At 45.7% G+C, this 19,491-nt stretch overlaps 1 protein-coding gene across 2 annotated transcripts in view; it reads right to left on the bottom strand.

The window, feature by feature from the left end:
- RIC1 (RIC1 homolog, RAB6A GEF complex partner 1) overlaps window positions 1-19,491 on the bottom strand; it is a 312,556-nt gene that overhangs the window by 212,536 nt on the left and 80,529 nt on the right. For both annotated transcript variants that reach the window (XM_029613872.1, XM_029613883.1), the window contains exon 4: window positions 6,261-6,368. In XM_029613872.1, the coding sequence (XP_029469732.1) occupies window positions 6,261-6,368 (108 nt within the window). The remainder of the gene's footprint in view (window positions 1-6,260; window positions 6,369-19,491) is intronic.

The following is a 19,491-nucleotide window of genomic DNA, read 5'->3' as shown; positions in this document are numbered from 1 at the left end:
ACTAATGGGCATAGTGTACTCCTGTTAGCAGTTGGAGACGGATCAGATTTCAATCTGACGTCAGCCCCTAGTACATATACCCCTGCAGGAAGTGCAGCTCTTCAGTATTCTCCTCGAAAAGCATTGTGGATATATGTGTGACTGACTGATTAACTTAATAATTTGGTTAACTTGGATAACTTCATAATTTGATTAACTTGAACTGGTTGACTGACTATAGCTGGAGACCGCCAGTGTACTCAACCGGAAAGTGTCGACACCCGGCAGGGTGGATGCCCTAGGTAAATGAAAAACATGGCTTACCCTTGAACATTTGAGGGCCCTGCGTGACGGCAGCCAAGGGTGGGATGCTGAGTCCATCTGTCTACACTAAGGAAAACGAAATTATCAGGTAAGTAATTTCTCCATTTCCTAGCGTGTAGCAGATGGACTCAGGACCATTGGGATGTATAAAAGCTACTCCCGATCCGGGTGGGAGGCTGCCCGTGACCCACTTAATATTGCCCTTGCAAATGCTGTGTCCTCCTGAGCCTGAACATCCAGACGGTAGAATCTGGAGAAGGTATGGATGGAGGACCATGTAGCTGCCCTGCAGATCTCGGCAGGTGACAGCATTTTAGTTTCTGCCCATGATACTGCCTGGGCTCTGGTAGAGTGGGCCTTGACCTGTAGAGGTGGTGGCTTGCCAGCTTCTATGTAGGCCGCCTTGATGACTTCCTTGATACAGCAGGCGATGGTTGCCCGTGAGGCCGCTTCCCCTTGTTTCTTTCCGCTGTGAAGAACGAAAAGGTGGTCCGTTTTTCGTACGGGCTCGGACAATGTCAGGTATCTGAATAGGAGTCTGCCGATGTCGAGGTGGCGGAGACCACGGGCTTCTTCCGAATTCTTCCAGGCATCCGTCGTTGGTAGCGAGATGGTCTGGTTAAGGTGGAAGTGAGAGACCACTTTGGGGAGGAAGGAGGGGACCGTGCATAGTTGGATGGACCCCGGGGTGAGCCTGAGGAACGGCTCACGGCAGGCAGGACAGAGCTTGTAGTTCCGATATGCGGCGGGCTGAACACACCGCCAGCAGAAACACCGTCTTCAAGGTTAACAGGCAAAGGGACAGGCCTCGTAAGGGTCTGAAGGAGTTCCCGCTAGGAAGTCCAAAACGAGATTGAGATTCCACAGAGGTACCGGCCACTTTAGTGGTGGGCGAATGTGTTTGACTCCTTTCAGGAAGCGTGACACGTCCGGGTAAGAGGCTATGCTGTCTCTCGCTCTTGGAGCCGTAGCATGACAGGGCCACCACCTGTACCTTGATGGAGTTGAGGGACAGGCCCTTCGTAAGTCTGTTCTGTAAGAACTCCAAGATCACAGGGATAGTGAATGAGCATGGTTTGATGTTGTGGACTTTACACCAGGCTTCAAATACTCTCCAGATCCTTATGTACGTTAGTGATGTGGAGAACTTGCGTGCTCATAGGAGGGTGTCGATTACCACCCCCCGAATATCCATTCTCTCTCAGGCGAGCCCTCTCAATGGCCAGACCGTAAGAGAGAATTGAGCTGGGTCCTCGTGGAGGATCGGACCTTGTTGTAGCAGGTCCCTGTGTGGGGGCAGGGGGTTCCCTGCCAGTAGCCTTCTCATATCTGCGTACCAGGGTCTTCTTGGCCAGTCCGGAGCCACCAGAAAAACTAGTCCCTTGTGTAGGTGTATCTTGTGAATGATTGCGCCCAGTAGGGGCCACGGTGGGAAGGCATATAGTAGGGTCCCCAGGGGCCAGGTCTGTACCAGGGCATCGATCCCTTGGGACTGTGGTTCACGCCTGCGGCTGAAGTATCTGGATACTTGGGCGTTGGATCTGTTTGCCAGAAGGTCCATGTCCGGTGTCCCCCACCGATCCACTATTATCTTGAAGGCTGTGGGTGACAGCCTCCATTCTCCTGGGTCTAGACTTTCCCTGCTGAGGAAGTCTGCCGTGATGTTGTCTTTCCCAGCGATGTGGACGGCGGAGATCTCCTGGAGGTTTGCTTCCGCCCACGCCATCAGGGGGTCTATTTCTAGGGACACCTGTTGGCTTCTGGTTCCCCCCTGCCGGTTAATGTAGGCCACTGTCGTGGCGTTGTCCAACATTACTCTGACCGCTTTGTTTCGAAGTCTGTGGACAAACCGCATGCAGGCTAGTCTGACTGCTCGTGCTTCTAGGCGGTTGATGTTCCATCCCGCCTCTTCTGCGTTCCACTGCCCTTGGGCGGTTAGCTCCTCACAGTGTGCTCCCCATCCTCGTAGACTGGCATCTGTGGTGAGTAGAGCCCAGGTTGGGGAGGAGAGAGACTTGACCCCCGGCTCATGTGGCTGGTCTGCAGCCACCACTGTAGCTGGGTCAAAACTCTGCCTGGGAGTGATAGACGTACGGTGTTGTTCTGGGACCGTGGGCTCCACCGTGATAGGAGTGAGCACTGTAGGGGTCTCATGTGGGCTTGCGCCCATGGCACAACTTCCAGTGTGGATGCCATCAGCCCGAGGACTTGCAGGTAATCCCATGCTGTGGGGCGAGGGTCGTCCAGCAAGGTTTGTAGCCGGTTCCACAATTTTGATCTTCTTGTGGGGGTCAGGCTGACCTTGTCCTCCTTGGTGTCGAATCAGATTCCTAGGTACTCCAGCGACTGTGAGGGCTGTAGGGAGCTTTTGTTTGTGTTGACTACCCATCCTAGGCTTTCCAGTAGAGTTCTGACTCTGTTGGTTGTTTGGCGGCTTTCCTCCAGTGACTTTGCTCTGATCAGCCAATCGTCCAGGTAGGGGTGAACAAGGATTCCTTCCTTCCTCAGTGCTGCCGCCACCACCGCTATTACCTTGGTGAACGTCCGGGGTGCTGTGGCTAACCCGAAGGGTAGTGCCCGGAACTGGTAGCGACTGTTCAGGACTTTGAAGCGTAGGTAGCGCTGATGTTCCTGATGAATGGGGATGTGCAGATAGGCCTCCGAAAGATCCAGGGATGTGAGAAACTCTCCTGGTTGTATCACCCTTATAACAGATCATAGGGTTTCCATGCAGAAGCGAGGGATCCTGAGGTGGTGGTTGACCGACTTGAGATCCAGGATGGGCCTGAATGCTCCCTCTTTCTTGGGAACGATAAAATAAATGGAATAATGGCCAGTATTTATTTCCTGTGTAGGTACTGGGGTTATGGCCTCGAGTGCCAGTAGTCTGGACAATGTAGTTTCCACCACCGCCCTCTTGGAGGGGTCATGGCAGGGGGACTCCACGTACTTATCCGGAAGGGTTCGTAGGAAATCCAGGTAGTACCCCTCCCGAATGATGGCTAGGACCCACTTGTCCGAGGTTATCTCGACCCATCTGTGGTAGAATAGGGCTAATCTGCCCCCTATGGCTTCTTCCCTTGGATGGGTCAGCTGAATCTCATTGTGGAGTGCGGCTAGGGCCTGTACCCAAGCTGGCTCCCCTTTTGTTGTGCTTGGTCCGAAAGGACTGGTTCCTGCCCGTAGGGCAGGGCGCTTGATAGTTGCTCCTGTAAGGATTGAAGTGCTGCGAACTTCTGCCCCTGGAGGACCTGGGGAAGGAATGCTGATTTCTCTTTATCTTATCTTCCGGTAGTCGCGGCAATGGGGACTCGCTCCATTTGTCGGCCAGTTTCTCTAGCTCGCCGCCGAACAGGAGGGATCCTTTGAAGGGCATCCTTGTGAGGCGCGTTTTGGACGATGCGTCGGCCGACCAGCTTCGGAGCCAGAGTTGTCTCCTGGCAGCCACCGCAGATGACACTCCTCTGGCTGCTGTGCGCACTAGGTCGGAGGCAGCATCCGCTAGGAATGATATCGCTGGTTCCATGTCTTCTCCCGGGGTGTTGTTCCTGGTTTGTGATAGGCAGGCACGTGTCACCACGGTACAGCAGGCCGCAATTTGTAGAGACATAGCAGCGACGTCAAATGATTGTTTGAGGATGGACTCCAGACATCTGTCATGAGCATAGCTCCTCCCTCCACTGGGATAGTAGTGCGCCTAGAGACCGCGCAGATCATAGCATCCACTTTTGGGCATGCAAGAAGATCTTTGGTTGCTGGGTCCAGGGGGTACAGGGCCACCAAGGCTCGTCCCCCTTTGAATGCGGATTCCGGAGCATTCCATTCCAGGTCAATCAGCTGCTGCGCTGCTTGTAACAGGGAGAAATGGCGAGAAGTCTGTCGAAGACCCTCCAGCAGGGGGTTCGGTTTCGGTTCCCCCGAAGTACCTGGGCCCAGGATAGCGAGCTCCGTCAGACATTGATTGACCAGGTCCGGGAGCTCATCCTTTGTGAAGAAGAGTCTCATGGTTCGGTGCGGCTGTCCCCGGGGGGAGCTCCCCTTCTTCTAGGGGTTCGGCTTCTTCCTCAGAGGTGTCCGAGTCCCCGTAGGCGGGGCGTCTGGGTAATGGGAGCCTGTGCCTAGGTCTTGAGGGGCCTGGAGCATGTGGGTCCTCCGGTGGAGCATGTGGTTGGCCAGCCAGAGGCTCAGTTTGCATCTGAACAAAGGCGTGAATCCCCTTGAAAAACTCCACCCATGATATGGATGCCTGGTCAAAGCCAAGAGGCGTTGGATCCTTGGGGGTCCCTGTCTGTGGGGGGGTCCTCCTGGCTAGGTCCAGTGTGCCCCCTGAGGAGCTGGAACTCGGCCCTGGGTGGGACTGGCCCTGTGCTGGATCTCCCAGGGCCTCCTCACACTGTGTGCACAGGGCATCAGCCTCCTCGCTTTGTGCGGCTCTGATGTGGCATGCCGGGCAGAGGCCTTGCGTTTTAATTTCTGTTCCTGGGGGTGCCATGGTTGTCGGCACGTAAATCTTATGTGCTCCGGTGCACTTAGGTTGAGCGTGTAAGTTGTGCGCGCGGCTGTGCCGTAGATATGCGCTCGGCTATGTGCGTGCAAGTTATGTGCGCAAGGATTTATGCGCGCGTAAGTCTATGCGCACAAGTGCTTTGTGCGCATGGCTCAGGGATGTGCGCTCGGAGGCGAACGGCACGGCGAGTAGGCCAAGATGGCGACGGTGAGCACATGGGCAATATGGCGACCCCCTTGGAGATTCTCCACATCGGCAGACTCTTGGAATAGCCGGAGCCTGGCCCTGCTAGGGCGGATCAACCCGGTGGCACTGGTCCTGGTTGGTGACCTGTGCTTGTCCTCGACCCTCGGAGACCGGATTCGAGTAGAAGATTTCTACCTTACCTTGTCTTCAGCACTTCCTGGTTTCGTCCCGGGCAGTCTCCGGCTACGGGGGAAGAGGGCACATCCCTTCACCGCCGCACTCGAGGGTGCACCCGCTGCCTCTCAGCCGCGCCCGAAGGATCGGGGGCTAGGTCCTCGCCGCGATTCAGCCGCCGGACCGAGGCTCACCTCCGAGGGACCACGGAAATCACTTCGGGAATCTCAACTGGGGGAGGGACCCGAGGGTATCACCGCAGGAGAGCGGGGCTCATCTTCAGGTAGGTTTTCTTCTTTCAATTTTGGGTTTTCTTCTTTAAATTTGATCTAACGCTTGAGAGCATGCAGAAAGTCCCTAACTGCTATGGAGATGGAAAATACTGAAGAGCTGCACTTCCTGCAAGGGTATATGTACTAGGGGCTGACGTCAGATTGAAATCTGATCCGTCTCCAACTGCTAACAGGAGTACACTATACCCATTAGTCCTGAGTCCATCCGCTAAACGCTAGGAAAATAAGCATTATGCTTTCACTGATGTTAAGCAGCTACACTAAGTCACATAGATGGGACTCCATAGCTAAAGATAATCTCCAACAAAAAAGGCAAGATCACGACTAACAATGCCAATGAGTGAAACAGGAAGAATGGAAGTATTTATGAGGGAACATTTTTTGTGGGGCATTTTAGAAATCAGAAAGGCAGACAACCTGGAACCCAAACTCAAATGCACTCTAGGAAGCTAGAGGTTCAGCTCTATTCTGCAAATATGTTTTTCAAGATGTCAAATCAGGCAACAATGAATATTGAATGTATGGCTCAAGCTCCACATTTGCAAATCTCTTCCAAGGAGGTAAACCTTAAGATTGGTAAATATCACCACAGCCTTGACAGCACAAACCTTGACATGCCCCTTCTAAGGTCAGACATGCCAGGGAAACTTGTGGAAATGGTATTCTGTGTCAGACATCTAATCTGCTGAAATAAAAAAACAAAAAGATGGAAGGACTTAAATTGACAACTATTGCAATCCAGTGAGTTAGTATGAACTGTTTACCTAATGTACAGCATTCCTCAACATTTGCCTTACCATGTGATAGAGGCCTGCAGATCCAGCACTTTCTTTGTCTCCAAATTTAAAGATGGTGCACACTGTTCCTCTTTATAATGTGGAATCACCTTTGCATGAGGACTTCCTCTACAAGAAAAAAAAAAAAAAAAAGCAGATTAAGATTGTCTTAGGCACACACATTATGACAAGTAACGATACACCTATGCAGAGTGGCATTTTTGTTGTAAATAAGTCTGTGTATTTAACTCATAGTCGAAACCTGTTTCCCCCGGACCCTAACCACACAATTTAAATTTCACTTTTTTAATGCTGGAAAATGTCAAAATAAAATCAGCAATGCTAGTTCCCAGTTGCTGCAAAAATTTAATCTGTACCATGAAGGAAGATGAACACAGATGGAAAAATATTTAGAAAAAATTAGGTACCAGTCAAATTTTTTCCTGTGGTTTTTGTTTCTTTGCTTTCCCCTCCAGCTAGCTTCTCTTTCACCATACCCCAGTCCAGACTCTTCCATCATCTCCATCAAGCCTCTTTCCCTTCTCTGCTATACTGCAGCAGGAAGCTGCCCTGGCAGTGGCTCGTCTTCATGTTCCAGCCACAGGGCCACAGCAGCAGGCACGCACAAAGCCACATTTTAGGCCCCCTTCCCAACATAAAAGAGGACCAAACAAAACATCAAAATAAATGCCAACAGGTACAACTAGTTTCATTGGTAAGAAGGGGGGCAGACTGAAAACAAGTAACGGACCCTAGGCAGGAACAAAATTGGGTTCTGATCCTCAAACAAGTTCAAGGACAGATCGGCCAAACCTGCTGTCGTGTTGGCCATACTTATCCAAACAATAATGTGATGTGAATATGGAGAGAGAACTCCACTTCACAGCTCTGCAGATCTCCTCCATGTGGGCCACCGATGTTGCCATAGCTCTGACAGAGTGAGCCTTGACATAACCCCCAAGATGCAATGCACCTGGGCATAACAGAAGATATAGTCTGGAATCCACTTAGAATGTGTCTATTTGGCAACAGCAACACCCAACGTATTCTTATTAAAAAAAAAAACGTTGGGTGGACTGACTATGGTCTTCTGTCCACTCCAGACAGAAGGCTAAGGCTCTTTTGCAGTCAAACTGTGCAGGGCTTGTTTGCCTTGGTGCAAAAGGGGCCTGGGAAAGAATGTTGGCAGGATGATGGACTAGTTAAGATGGATGTCAGACATCACTTAGGCAGGAATGTAAGACAGCCCTATCATGGAAAAACTTAGTGCAAGATGGATAAGTCACTAAAGCAAGGTGCTTGCTGAAGTGACTGCTACCAAAAATATGCCCTTCCAGGTCAGGAACTTCAGGTCACAGGAGTGCGGCAGCTTAAAAGGGAACTTTCATTAGCTGAGCTAACACCACATTGAGGTCCAAAGACACAGCAAGAGGTTAGGAGAGGCTTCAAATGAAGTAGGCCCCGCATGAAACTTACAACTACAGGCTGTAGAGAGATGCGTGTATCATCTTCTCTACAGTGATATGGTCCAGTAGCACTTAAATGAAGTGAGTTGTCTTCAAGCCAGCCTTCAAGGTAGTCTAGCAACTTTTGTGGGGAGCAGGAAAGTGGATTTAGGGCCTTCTGCTCACATCACATGGAAAATCCTCCTCCAGTTAGTAGGACTTTCTAATGGAAGGCTTTCTGGAAGCCACCAGAATCCAAGAAACATCTTCCGAGAGATTGAGCAATTGCAATATTAACCTCTCAACATCCAGACTGTACGACAGGTCCTGGAGGTTGGGATGTCGCAACCTGCTTCAATCCTATGTGATGAGATCTGGGGAAGTCCCCAGTCTGATTGGTTTCTAGATGGACAACACCCACAGGAATGGAAACTAGTCCTGTCTTGGCCAATGAACAGTTATGAGGATCAAAATCCCTTTGTCCTCGCAAAGCTCCATGAGAGTCTTTGCTACCAGTGGAGCTGGAGGATACATGTACCCAAGACCCTCGCTCCAATGCCAGGCAATGGCATCTGAGGCTGGTTTGCTGCATGTCCTGTACAGGGAGCAGAACTGAGGAACCTTCAAGTTCCAAGGCATTGTGAAGAGATCCACATCAGGGTTTCCACAGAGGTGGAAGATGCAATTCACAACCCCTTGGTCCAGAGTCCATTCGTAGAGTTTGAAAGTGCAACTCTGTCTGTCCTCTATCACGTTCTCTATTCCGGCCAGGTACATAGCCCTGAGTACCATCCCATGGGATACGGCCCATGACTATTCCAATTCCATACCTCCCTGCTTGTTGACAAACCACATTGCCAGTTTGGAACAGGACAACTTTGTTGGACAGATGATCTCTGAAAGCATATACCGTATAGCCAATTGCCTGGAGCTCCAGAAAATTGATTTGATATAGACCTTCCTGGGCAGACCATAGACCCCAAGTGCTGAGCCCATTTACAGGAGTTCCCCAACCCAAGGTGGATGCATCTGTGGTGAGGACAATTTGGGTAGGACAACTTTGAAAGGAGATACCTGTTCCAGATCTGAAATTACTCACCACCAGGACAAAGTCCTGCAGAAACAAGGTGACTCAGATGTGATCTCAGAGGTTCTGTGTGGCTCGATGCCACTGCAATCTTAGGCCTTTCGCATGTGTGCGCCAAGGGAGTGGCATGAACTAGTTCTGTTGAATCCCAGATGACAGTCATCAGGTTGTCAGCCCTTTTTCAAGGAAGGAAGCCCTTAACCTGAGCCATGTCTAGCTGGTCTCTAATAAAGTCCAATTGAGGTGACAGGCTGAGATGAGACGTGGAGTAAAAGACAAACCCTAGTGTCCCCAACATCCAAATGGTTGAGTACATGGATCCATTGGTCCACACCCAAGAAATGCTCTTGACCAATCATCCAGATACGGGATATTAAAATCACAGTCTGCGAAGGTACGCCTCCCTCCATGGCCAGACATTTTGTAAAGGCAATTGGGGCTGACGTGAGCCCAAATGGCAGCAAAACAGACGGATGTTGTTGCTGTCCGGAGACGTGGTTCACGGAATCTCATGATTGGGATATGGCAATACCGGGCTATAACTTATTAAGGAAGGACAGAGGGGACAGGAAAGGGGGAGGAGTGGCTCTTTATGTCAGAAACAATATTCAAGCATCTGAGCTGCAAGGAAGATGGGGCAAAGAAGCACTATGCGCCGACCTAAAAAAAAAAAAAAAATGGGGCTTCTGTTTTTATTGGAGTGGTTTACAGGCCTCCGAATCAAATGGAAGAGCTTGACAAAGATCTGGTAGAAGACATCCAAAAGATGGGAAAGAAGGGAGAAGTGGTGATTGTTGAAGATTTTAATCTGCCAGATGTAGACTGGAGAATCCCTTCTGCAGAATCTAACAGTAATAGAGAGATAGTGGATGCCCTGCAAGGGGCTCTGTTCAAACAAATGGTAATGGAACCCATGAGGGAGGGAGCTATACTCTATTTAGTTCTCACTAATGGAGATAATGTCTCTAATGTCCAGGTAGGTGCACACCGCAGCACCAGTGATTGTACAGTATGGTTTCATATCACAAATAGGATAAGGAGAAGTAGCACGAAGACCCGAGTTTTGCAGTTCAAAAACATGGACTTTGAAATGGGGAAGTACCTGGAGGAAGAACTAGAAGGCTGGGAGAATGAGAGAGATGTGGAACAACAGTGCACCAAACTAAAAGGAGCAATTACCAAGGCAACTAATGTGTTAGAAAAGTAAAGAAAAGCAAGAGAAAAATGAAGCCTATCTGGTTCGCAAAGGAGGTGGCAGACAAAATAAAAGCTAAAAGAACAGCGTTCAAGAAATATAAAAGAATCCCAAAGAGAGGAGCACAAGGAAGAATATCTGGTGGAACTGTGGGAGACGAAGAAAGCAATCAAGAAAGCGAAAATTCAAGCAGAAGAAAGGATAGCCAAAGAGGTAAAAGCAAGGTGACAAAACATTTTTCAGATACATCAATGAAAGGAGAAAAGTCCAAAGTGGTATACTGAAACTGAAAGGTGAAAAGTATCAATGGGTGGAGACAGATAAAGAAATGACAAATATTAAACTAATACTTCAGTTCGGTTTTCACTAAAGAAGACTCCGGAGAAGGACTGACACTAGTTAACAAGAAACTGGAGGGAAGCAGAATGGATGAAACTCCGTTTACAGAAGAGAATGATTGGAAGAGCTAGGAAAACTGAGGGTGGACAAAGCCATGGGGCCTGATGAGATTCATCCCAGGATACTGAGGGAGCTCAGAGATGTGCTGGCGGCTCCGCTGTGTGACCTGTTCAATTGCTCCTGGAAATGGGAGTGGTGCTGAGTGATTGGAGAAGAGCGATGGTGGTCCCGCTTCACAAGAGCGGGAGCAGAGAGGAGGCCAGAAACTACAGGCCGATTAGCCTTACCTCGGTGGTGGGAAAGGTATTGGAGTCGATGCTGAAGGAAAGAATTGTGAACTATCTACAAGCAGCAGAATTGATGGACCAGAGGCAGCATGGTTTCACCAAGGGAAGGTCCTGTCAGACAAATCTGATCGACTTTTTTGATTGGGTGACTAAGGAATTGGATCGAGGAAGAGCGCGCAATGTCATCTACTTGAATTTTAGCAAAGCTTTTGATACGGTACCGCACAGGAGGCTGGTGAATAAAATGAGACGCTTAGGAGTGAGTGCCGAGGTGGTGGTGGCCTGGATTGCAAACTGGTTGACGGACAGAAGACAATGTGTGATGGTAAATGGAACTTACTCTGAAGAAAGAACGGTGTTAAGCGGAGTGCCGCAAGGATCGGTGTTGGGACCGGTCCTGTTCAATATCTTTGTGAGCGATATTGCGGACGGGATAGAAGGTAAGGTTTGTCTTTTTGCAATGACACTACGATCTGCAGAGTAGAATTGCCGGAAGGAGTGGAGAGAATGAGACGCGATTTAAGGAAGCTGGAAGAGTGGTCGAAGATATGGCAGCTGAGATTCCATGCCAAGAAGTGCAGAGTCATGCATATGGGGTGTGGAAATCCAGAAGAACTGTATTCGATGGGGGGTGAAGGGCTGATGTGCATGGAGCAGGAGAGAGACCTTGGGGTGATTGTGTCTAACGATCTGAAGTCGGCGAAACAATGACAAGGCGATAGCTAAAGCCAGAAGAATGCTGGGCTGCATAGATAAAGGAATATTGAGTAAGAAAAGGGAAGTGATTATCCCCTTGAACAGGTCCTTGCTGAGGCCTCACCTAAGTACTGTGCTCAGTTCTGGAGACCGTATCTCTGAATGGACAGAGACAGGATGGAGGCGGTCCAGAGAAGAGCAACCAAAAAAGCAGAGGGTCTTCATCGAATGACTTGAGGAGATATTGAAGAATCTAAATATGTACACCCTGGAGGAAAGGAGGAGCAGAGGTGATATGATACAGACTTTCAGATACTTGAAAGTTTTTAATGATCCAAAGACAATGGACAAACCTTTTCCGTCAAAAAAAGTCAGCAGAACCAGGGGTCACAATTTGAAGCTCCAGGGAGGAAGACTCACAACCAATGTCAGGAAGTATTTCCTCATGGAGAGGGTGGTGGATGTCTGGAACACCCTTCTGGAGGAAGAGGTGAAGACCAAAACTATGAAGGATTTCAAAGGGGCCTGGGATAAATACTGTGGATCCATAAAGTCTAGAGATCGTGAATGAAGAGAAGAGGCAAGGGGGTGGCTTGCGGGAATGACAGCTACTACCTGGAGATTAATACCCTTAATTCAATAAACATACTCACTGTTAATGCGACTGCAACATTGTTCTATGCTTCAATGGCAAGAGAAAATGTGGAAAAATGGATTTGCATTCACAAAAAAGCAGGGTGAGTAGCTTGCTTGTTGCGGCGGTTACTACCCAAACCAAATAAGACTGATAGTTCAGTTTCAATGCATATCCAGCATAGCTCTCTGCTTCAACAGCAGGGGGGAAAAGAGGAAAAGAGGATTTATATTCAGACAACCACCAACAAGGACTGAATTACATAGTATGGGTAAAGCATAAGCATGGGTGTAGTTTGCTTGTTACGGCGGTTACTACCCCAAATCAATTAAGCCTGATACTTCACTTAGATGTTGTTCCAGCACTGCTCTCTACATCAATGGCAGGGGTGGAAGGTAACTAGAACCAAAAAGTTACTAATAAGGGCCAAGAGTTACAGATAAGTATGAAAAAAAAAATAAGTGTGAAAGCTTGCTGGGCAGACTAGACGGGCCGTTTGGTCTTCTGCCATCATTTATGTTTCTATGAGAATATTACGTATCCACTGAAGAATCAGATGGACTACAAGCAGGTCTTGGCCCATATTGGGCTTGGCAGGGAACGTGTTTAGGAGGCTTCTTCCTCTCTGATGGTTTTTGTATGTTTTTTGCAATTTGTACTGGCTCCAGTCTTAAAATAAAGCATTTAAAAAAAAACCCCCCAAACAAATCACTCCTTTTCTTATGCTCTGCCTCCCACTCATTGCTAGTTAAGTTCTTCCTGAGAGCAGAAGCATAACTTCAAAATCCATGTCAGCTAGTGATATAAGCTTGATTTTCACCCTCTTAGAAAGCCCCCCAAAAACTATGTATAATACATCTCCAAACTGGTACATTCATTTTTACAATATTTTTATTAAAAGGTTTCACAAATCAAGATAAAGCAGCTTTATATTGATTCATTGATAACATGTGTTAGTTTTAGTAAACGTGCCTGCTAAACTTTTTTTTCCCCAGAAACAGATCCTTTCTGGCAGGGACGACTGAGTGCGGGACCCAGAGTGAATCAATAGCAGCGGCGCACTGAAACATTAAAATTATAGTGTTACGGATGGGGTTACCATGGCCGAGAGGGCACATCAAAGTGCAGGGCCCATGAAGGTTGCCCCTATTCGCCACCTTCCCTCTCCCCAAATGATGGCCCTTCTTTCTGGGCACTCTCAGGGTCATCCTCCACCTTTTAGTTTTCCACTGAAGGAAACAAGAAGCAAGTAACAATGGGAGACATTTTAAATCACAAGTTTAAAAGGTAAGAACATTAAGGGGTAGATTTTCAAACCACGGCCACACGCTTAAGTCCCGGGGCTTTAAAAAGGGGTGGTCCGGGGGCAGGGCTGGAGGTGCCCGGCACAGCAGCCATTTACCGCTGTGCCGAGGGATCGCGTGCTGACATGCGCAACTTGCTCATTGGCAGGAGAAAAAGGTAAAATAGAAAAATTAGGGCTAGTTAGGATAGGGGAAGGGAAGTTAGGCTAGGGGTTTGGGAAGTTCCCTCCCAGTCTGCTCCTTAATTGGAGCAGACGGAGGGAACTGGGGAAGGCCCCGATGCGTTGCTGCATGCATTCGCTAAACTATACCCCCCCCCTAGCGAGCGCAGACACGAAATTTTATAACATGCGCGCGCCAGCGCATGCATGTTATAAAATTGCACGTCCATGTGTGCGCGCGCACGTAAGTTTTGAAAATGTGCCCTTAAATGTGGATCTTGGGGGGGGGAAAAAAGCCTCAGTAGATCAACTACTAATAAAAACAGTTATCAATGAATTTGCCAGTAGAACTTTTGTAAACCATGCCTGTCTAACATGGTTTATATTATTATAATTGCTTCATCGGTCAAAAGATTTCATCATATATTCTAGGCTTGGATCTGAATGTGCACTTTCATAACAAACATCTACCACAGATCCTTGCCACAAATGGAACAAAGAAAACACAAAGTGAAATCTCAGTATCACACAATGTAGTGTCTATTCTGAAGGGCATTTGTTTGCGAATTGCATAGCTCAGCAGGCTCTGCAGAGGTGGAAACAAACCTAAGTTTTCACCCTGCCTGCTGGAAGCTACTGAACTGCCAGAGTCACACATTTTTCTTCAGACACTGTGGCAGGAAGTCTCATTTCTGCACTCGCTATTTTATGGTAGAGAGACTGCCATGCTCAAAATTCAGTGTGAAATTTTAGAACCAAGCTGGTTTGACTTCCAGGCCCTTTATAGCTCATAGAGGTGACCAGAGCAGTCATGCATGATAATAGAAAGCCCCATATTTCTCACAATTGGCAGAGCTTGCTAACACCATTGCCTGGTTGCTTCCAGCAGAGGCAGAGATCCTAGTTGAGAGTAATCCAGCTCACAGAGTCTTAAAAAAAAAAAACCTTTTAGCTAGGGAATACATTCACCTGACTAAACAATCAGTTAATTCTCAGCACAAGTTTCAGAAACTTTTTAAAAAGGGAGAATCTTTTGCTCTAAGCAAAAAATAGGGGACATTCATAAAAAATGAAAGCTTAATTTTTTTATTTATTTTTATAGTTTACCATATAACTGTCTTCTCCTCCTATTCCTCTTTATCTCATGCAAATCCAGTTTCAGTTTCTCTCTAGGCTTCCTGTTTTCAGGCATTGATTTCCCTCTAGGCTGTGTAGGCCTGTGCCGCAATGAAATGACACCTCTTTCATGGGGTGGCACTCAAGTGTTGTTGAGCCATCAGCATTCCATCCCCTTAAAGGCATAGAAGTGGGCTGATGGTATTGGAGTACCACAGAATTGCCATTGGCCCGCCTCTGCACTCTAGGGCTGAGCAACACTTGAGGACTGGCCTGTAATGGCGGCAGCACCTTTTTCACTGCTGTGCATACTGAGCAGTAATGGCCCAGTCAAGGCTTCATGTCCAGTTACATGTATTTGCTTTTCTCCAGAGCCTCCCATATCTGTCTCTCATAACAGGAGTAGCCCTTCTTGCTGCCTATACCTCCTGTGGTAAGAACCAGATGTAAAGGTAGAAGACTCAGTATTTATAAAAGCAGTTGCATGTACAGAAACAGTTTGAGGTACTCATGGTGCTACAGCTCACAGGTGTCAAATTATGTGATAATTCAACAAGCATAAATAAGAAAAGCAACATGAAATTATCCTGTCCAATAAATGAACATTTTTTCACCATACTACAATTTTATCATTAACTTTGCAATTTGAGCAATGTAGTCGTCATCTGGCCTTTCAAAAGAGCATAGACAATCTTAGCAGGTTAATAATGTACTTACATAACATACATGCCATAGTGGGTCAGACCAAGGGTCCATCAAGCCAAGTATGTGTGGCCAATTCAAGTCACAAGTACCTGGCAAGTACCCAAATATTAGATAGATCACAAGCTACTAATGCCTATTAACGTAATAGAAGTTTAGGGATTTAACCATTAGGAACTTATCCAAACCATTTTTAAACCCAGTAACACTAACTGCTGAAACCACATCCTCTGGCAATGAATTCCAGAGCTTAACTATGTGTGAGTGAAAAAAAAATGTCTTCGATTTGTTTTCAATGAGCTACTTGCTAACTTCATGGAGTGCCCCTAGGTCCTTCTATTATCTGAGAGAGTAAATAACCAATTTACATTAACTAGTTCAAGTCCTTTCTTGATTTTGTAGACTATCATATCCGCCCTCAGTCTTCTCCAAACTGAACAGCCCTAACCTCTTTAGCTTTTCCATGCCCCATATCATTTTGGTCGCCCTTCTCTCCACTCTCTCCGGTGCAGTTATATCTTTGAGATGTGGTGTCCAGAACTGCACACAGTATTCAAGATGCAGTCTCACCATGGAGCAATACACAGGCATTATGACATCCTCCATTTTATTTTCCATTCCCTTGTTTGCTTTTTTGATCGCCACAGCACGCTGGACCGATGATTTCAAGGTATTATCCACTATGACACCTAGATCTCTTTCCTGGGTGGTAACTCCTAAGATAGAACCTAACATTGTATAACTACAACAAGGGTTATTTTTCCCTATATGCATCACTTTGCGCTTGTCCACGTTAAATTTCATCTGCCATTTGGAAGCCCAGTCTTCCAGTCTCACAAGGTCCTCCTGCAATTCATCACAATCCGCTTGAGATTTTAAAATTCTGCATAATTTTGTGTCATCCACAAGTTTGATCACCCACTCATCGTACCCCTTTCCAGATCATTTATAAATATATTAAAAAGCATTGGTCCAAGTACAGGTCAGAGGTACTCCACTGTTTACTTCTTTCCACTGTGAAAACTGACCATTTAATCCTGCTCTCTGCTTCCTGTCTTTCAATCAACTTGCAATCCACAAAAGGACATAGCCTCCTATCCCATGACTTTTTAATTTTCTTAGAAGCCACTCATGCGGGACTTTGTCAAATGCCTTCTGGAAATCCAGATACACCACATCTACCGGTTCACCTTTGTCCACATGTTTATTCACCCCTTCAAAAAAATGTAGATTTGTGAGGCAAGACTTCCCTTGGTAAATCCATTTTGGCTATGTCCATCTAAATGTTTTGTGATTTTATTCTTTGTAACAGTTTTCATGATTTTTCCCGGCACTGAAGTCAGGCTCACCGGTCTATAGTTTCCTGGGTCACACCTGAATCCCTTTTGAAATATAGGGGGTTACATTGGCCATCTTCCAATCTTCAGATACATCGGATGTAACGACAAGTTACAAATTTTTACTAATATTTCTGAAATTTCATTTGAGTTCCTTCAGAACACCCTGAGGTATATATCATTTGGTCCAGGTGATTTACTACTCTTAAGTTTTTCAATCAGGCCTACAACATCTTCCAGGTTCACCGTGATTTGGTTCAGTTGATCTGAATCATCGTCCATGAAAACATTCTCTGGAAAGGGCATCTTTCCAACATCCTCTTCAGTAAACACTGAAGCAAAGAAATCATTTAATCTTTCCACAATATCTTCTCTCTAAGTGCCCCTTTAATCCCTTGATCATCCAACAGTCCACATTTGATTCAGTATACATGAATTAAAAAAAAATAATATATAACTAGAATTGTAAATGAGCAAACAGATTTTGAATTTGAAAAGTTAACACTATTTGAATTGAAAACTGTCATCTCCCAAAGACTAAAATTAATGCTTCTTTTTGTCCCTCTAAATCAAAATCATTAAAAAAAAAAAACCCCTTTACTTTTCTATCAGTCTATTCAAATCAATGTCTAAGCACAGCCTCTGGTTTTGCTATCTATAATATCACTTCCCCTAGTTCTAGGAACCAGATTGCTGGTCTTCCAGTATCTGAATCAGACCACATCCAATCTCAAGGTGATTTTTTCCCTCCAGTATGGACTTTTTTTTGTTTTTAAACTACTTTTTGTTATAGGAAAGACTAACAAATAACCTCAAGCCACAGATTCTAGGGATGTGCATTCGTTTCATCCGTTTCCTATACAAGCATGTAATATGAAACATATGAAACAAATACACATCTAATTGGCATGTAATGGGAAACGTATGAAATGAATTAAACGAATGAAACGAATGCACATCCCTAACAGATTCCACATAGGCATAATTATTAAATACCCTCAACCACATTCCCAAAAGCTAGATTGCAGTAAATAAGCAATATCATTGAGACACTTGACGAGAGCTATTAGTACTGAAATTCTAATTGCTCAAGAAGACGATAACGTACCTATTTGTTCTTGAACCACCATATATTAACCTCTATACTTGCCTTCATAGGTTTTGCCATTTCTCTGCCCATTTGCCTAGAGTATCTATATTCTACAGTGTATTTACAATATGATAGTCTGAACTCATCTCCAAAAACCGTGATACTGATTAATGCCATTCTAAGAGCACTGACAAATAATTAACTTTGTCCAAGAGTGGTCTTCAAGAATAACACCTGGTGGTCATCAGGATAGTGGTCATACAGGAGTTCCAGTTGGTGTACAGCCAGTTAGGTTTTCAGAATATCCATAATGAATATGTATGATCAATTTGCATAAAACAGGTCTACAATGGATGCAAATGGATCTCATGCATATTTACTGTGGTTATCTTGAAAATCTGACTGGCTTGGGGCTATAAGGTCAGGTTTGGAACGCTTTAGCGTATGGTTTCTAGTATCAGTACCACTGGTGCAGTGACAGGACTAGGAATAGTCTATTAAAATATGGCAAACACCTCAGTACATTATTTAGAAAAACTTGTAGTTTGCAAAACCAGAGTGAGTAGCAACACAACATGAATAAAAGTAGTAACATAAAATATCTAGAGGAAGATCTAAGTGGGCACACTGAGCTATATCTTGGCAATCCTGGGAAAGAGTGAGGCAATGAACCTGTCAAGATTTTGAATTTAATTTGCCAAAGAACTGGGAGCCAATGTAGTTTTACCAGTACTTGTTCCAACTGAGCTGGAAGAAAGGAGAAAGACAGAACTACTAGGCAAAAAATTAATTCTAGAGAACATAAGTTGCCATGCTGGGTCAGAGTCTATCAAGCCCTGCATCCTGTTTCCAACAGTGGCCAATCCAAGATTCAAGTACCTGACAAGTACCCAAAGATTAAATAGATCCCATGCAACTAATGCAGACAATAAGCAATGGCTATTTCCTAGGTCAACTTGATTAATAGTTTATGGACTTCTCCAGGAATGTGTCTAAATCTTTTTAAACCCAGCTATATTAACTGCTTTAACCTGATCCTCTGGCAATGAATTCTAGAGCTTAAATGTGCATTAAGTGAAAAAGAATGTCTGATTTATTTTAAATGTGATACTTGCTAACCATGCAGTGCCATGTAGTCCTTGTATTATCCAAAATAATAAATAACCCAATTCATATTTACTTGTTCTAATCCACTGTCATATCCTGCCTCAGCTGCCTCTTCTTCTCCAAGTTGAACAGCCCTAACCCTGTTTAGCCTTTCCTCATAGGGGAGTTTTTCCATCCCCTTTATCATAGTCACCCTTCTCTGTACTTTTAGTACAACTATATCTTTTTTTGAGATGCAGTGACCAGAATTGCACACAGTATTCAAGGTGAGGTCTCACCATGGAGCAATAGAGCATTATGACATTTTCTGTTTTATTCACCATTCCCTTCCTAATGATTCCTAACACTGTTTGCTTTGACTGCTGCAGCACACCAAGAACAAGATAAAATATTAGGAATGAAGTCACTTTAAATAAGAAATGTCTTAAAACTCAAAAATATTTAAGCAAAAATAGAGTAACATTTCTGGCAGAATAGTAGAACACAGAAGAGTAAGAAGGAAAAGGTAGTAGCAAGAATTGAAATGTGCTGTATGTTAAAAGGTCAGTTACAGTTAGGCAGTTTCACTGAGCTGGCAGATTCAATTTTGTTCAAAGAACATTTAGTATATCCTTAAATTTTCTGTTCATCCTGAAAAAGCAAAAAAGATCAAATACTGAGAGATGCTGAAATGAAATGCTCCAATATATATA

This window comes from Rhinatrema bivittatum, chromosome 1, assembly GCF_901001135.1.
Source record: "Rhinatrema bivittatum chromosome 1, aRhiBiv1.1, whole genome shotgun sequence".
Lineage (NCBI taxonomy): Eukaryota > Metazoa > Chordata > Amphibia > Gymnophiona > Rhinatrematidae > Rhinatrema > Rhinatrema bivittatum.
This window is presented reverse-complemented; position numbering and strand designations above follow the sequence as displayed.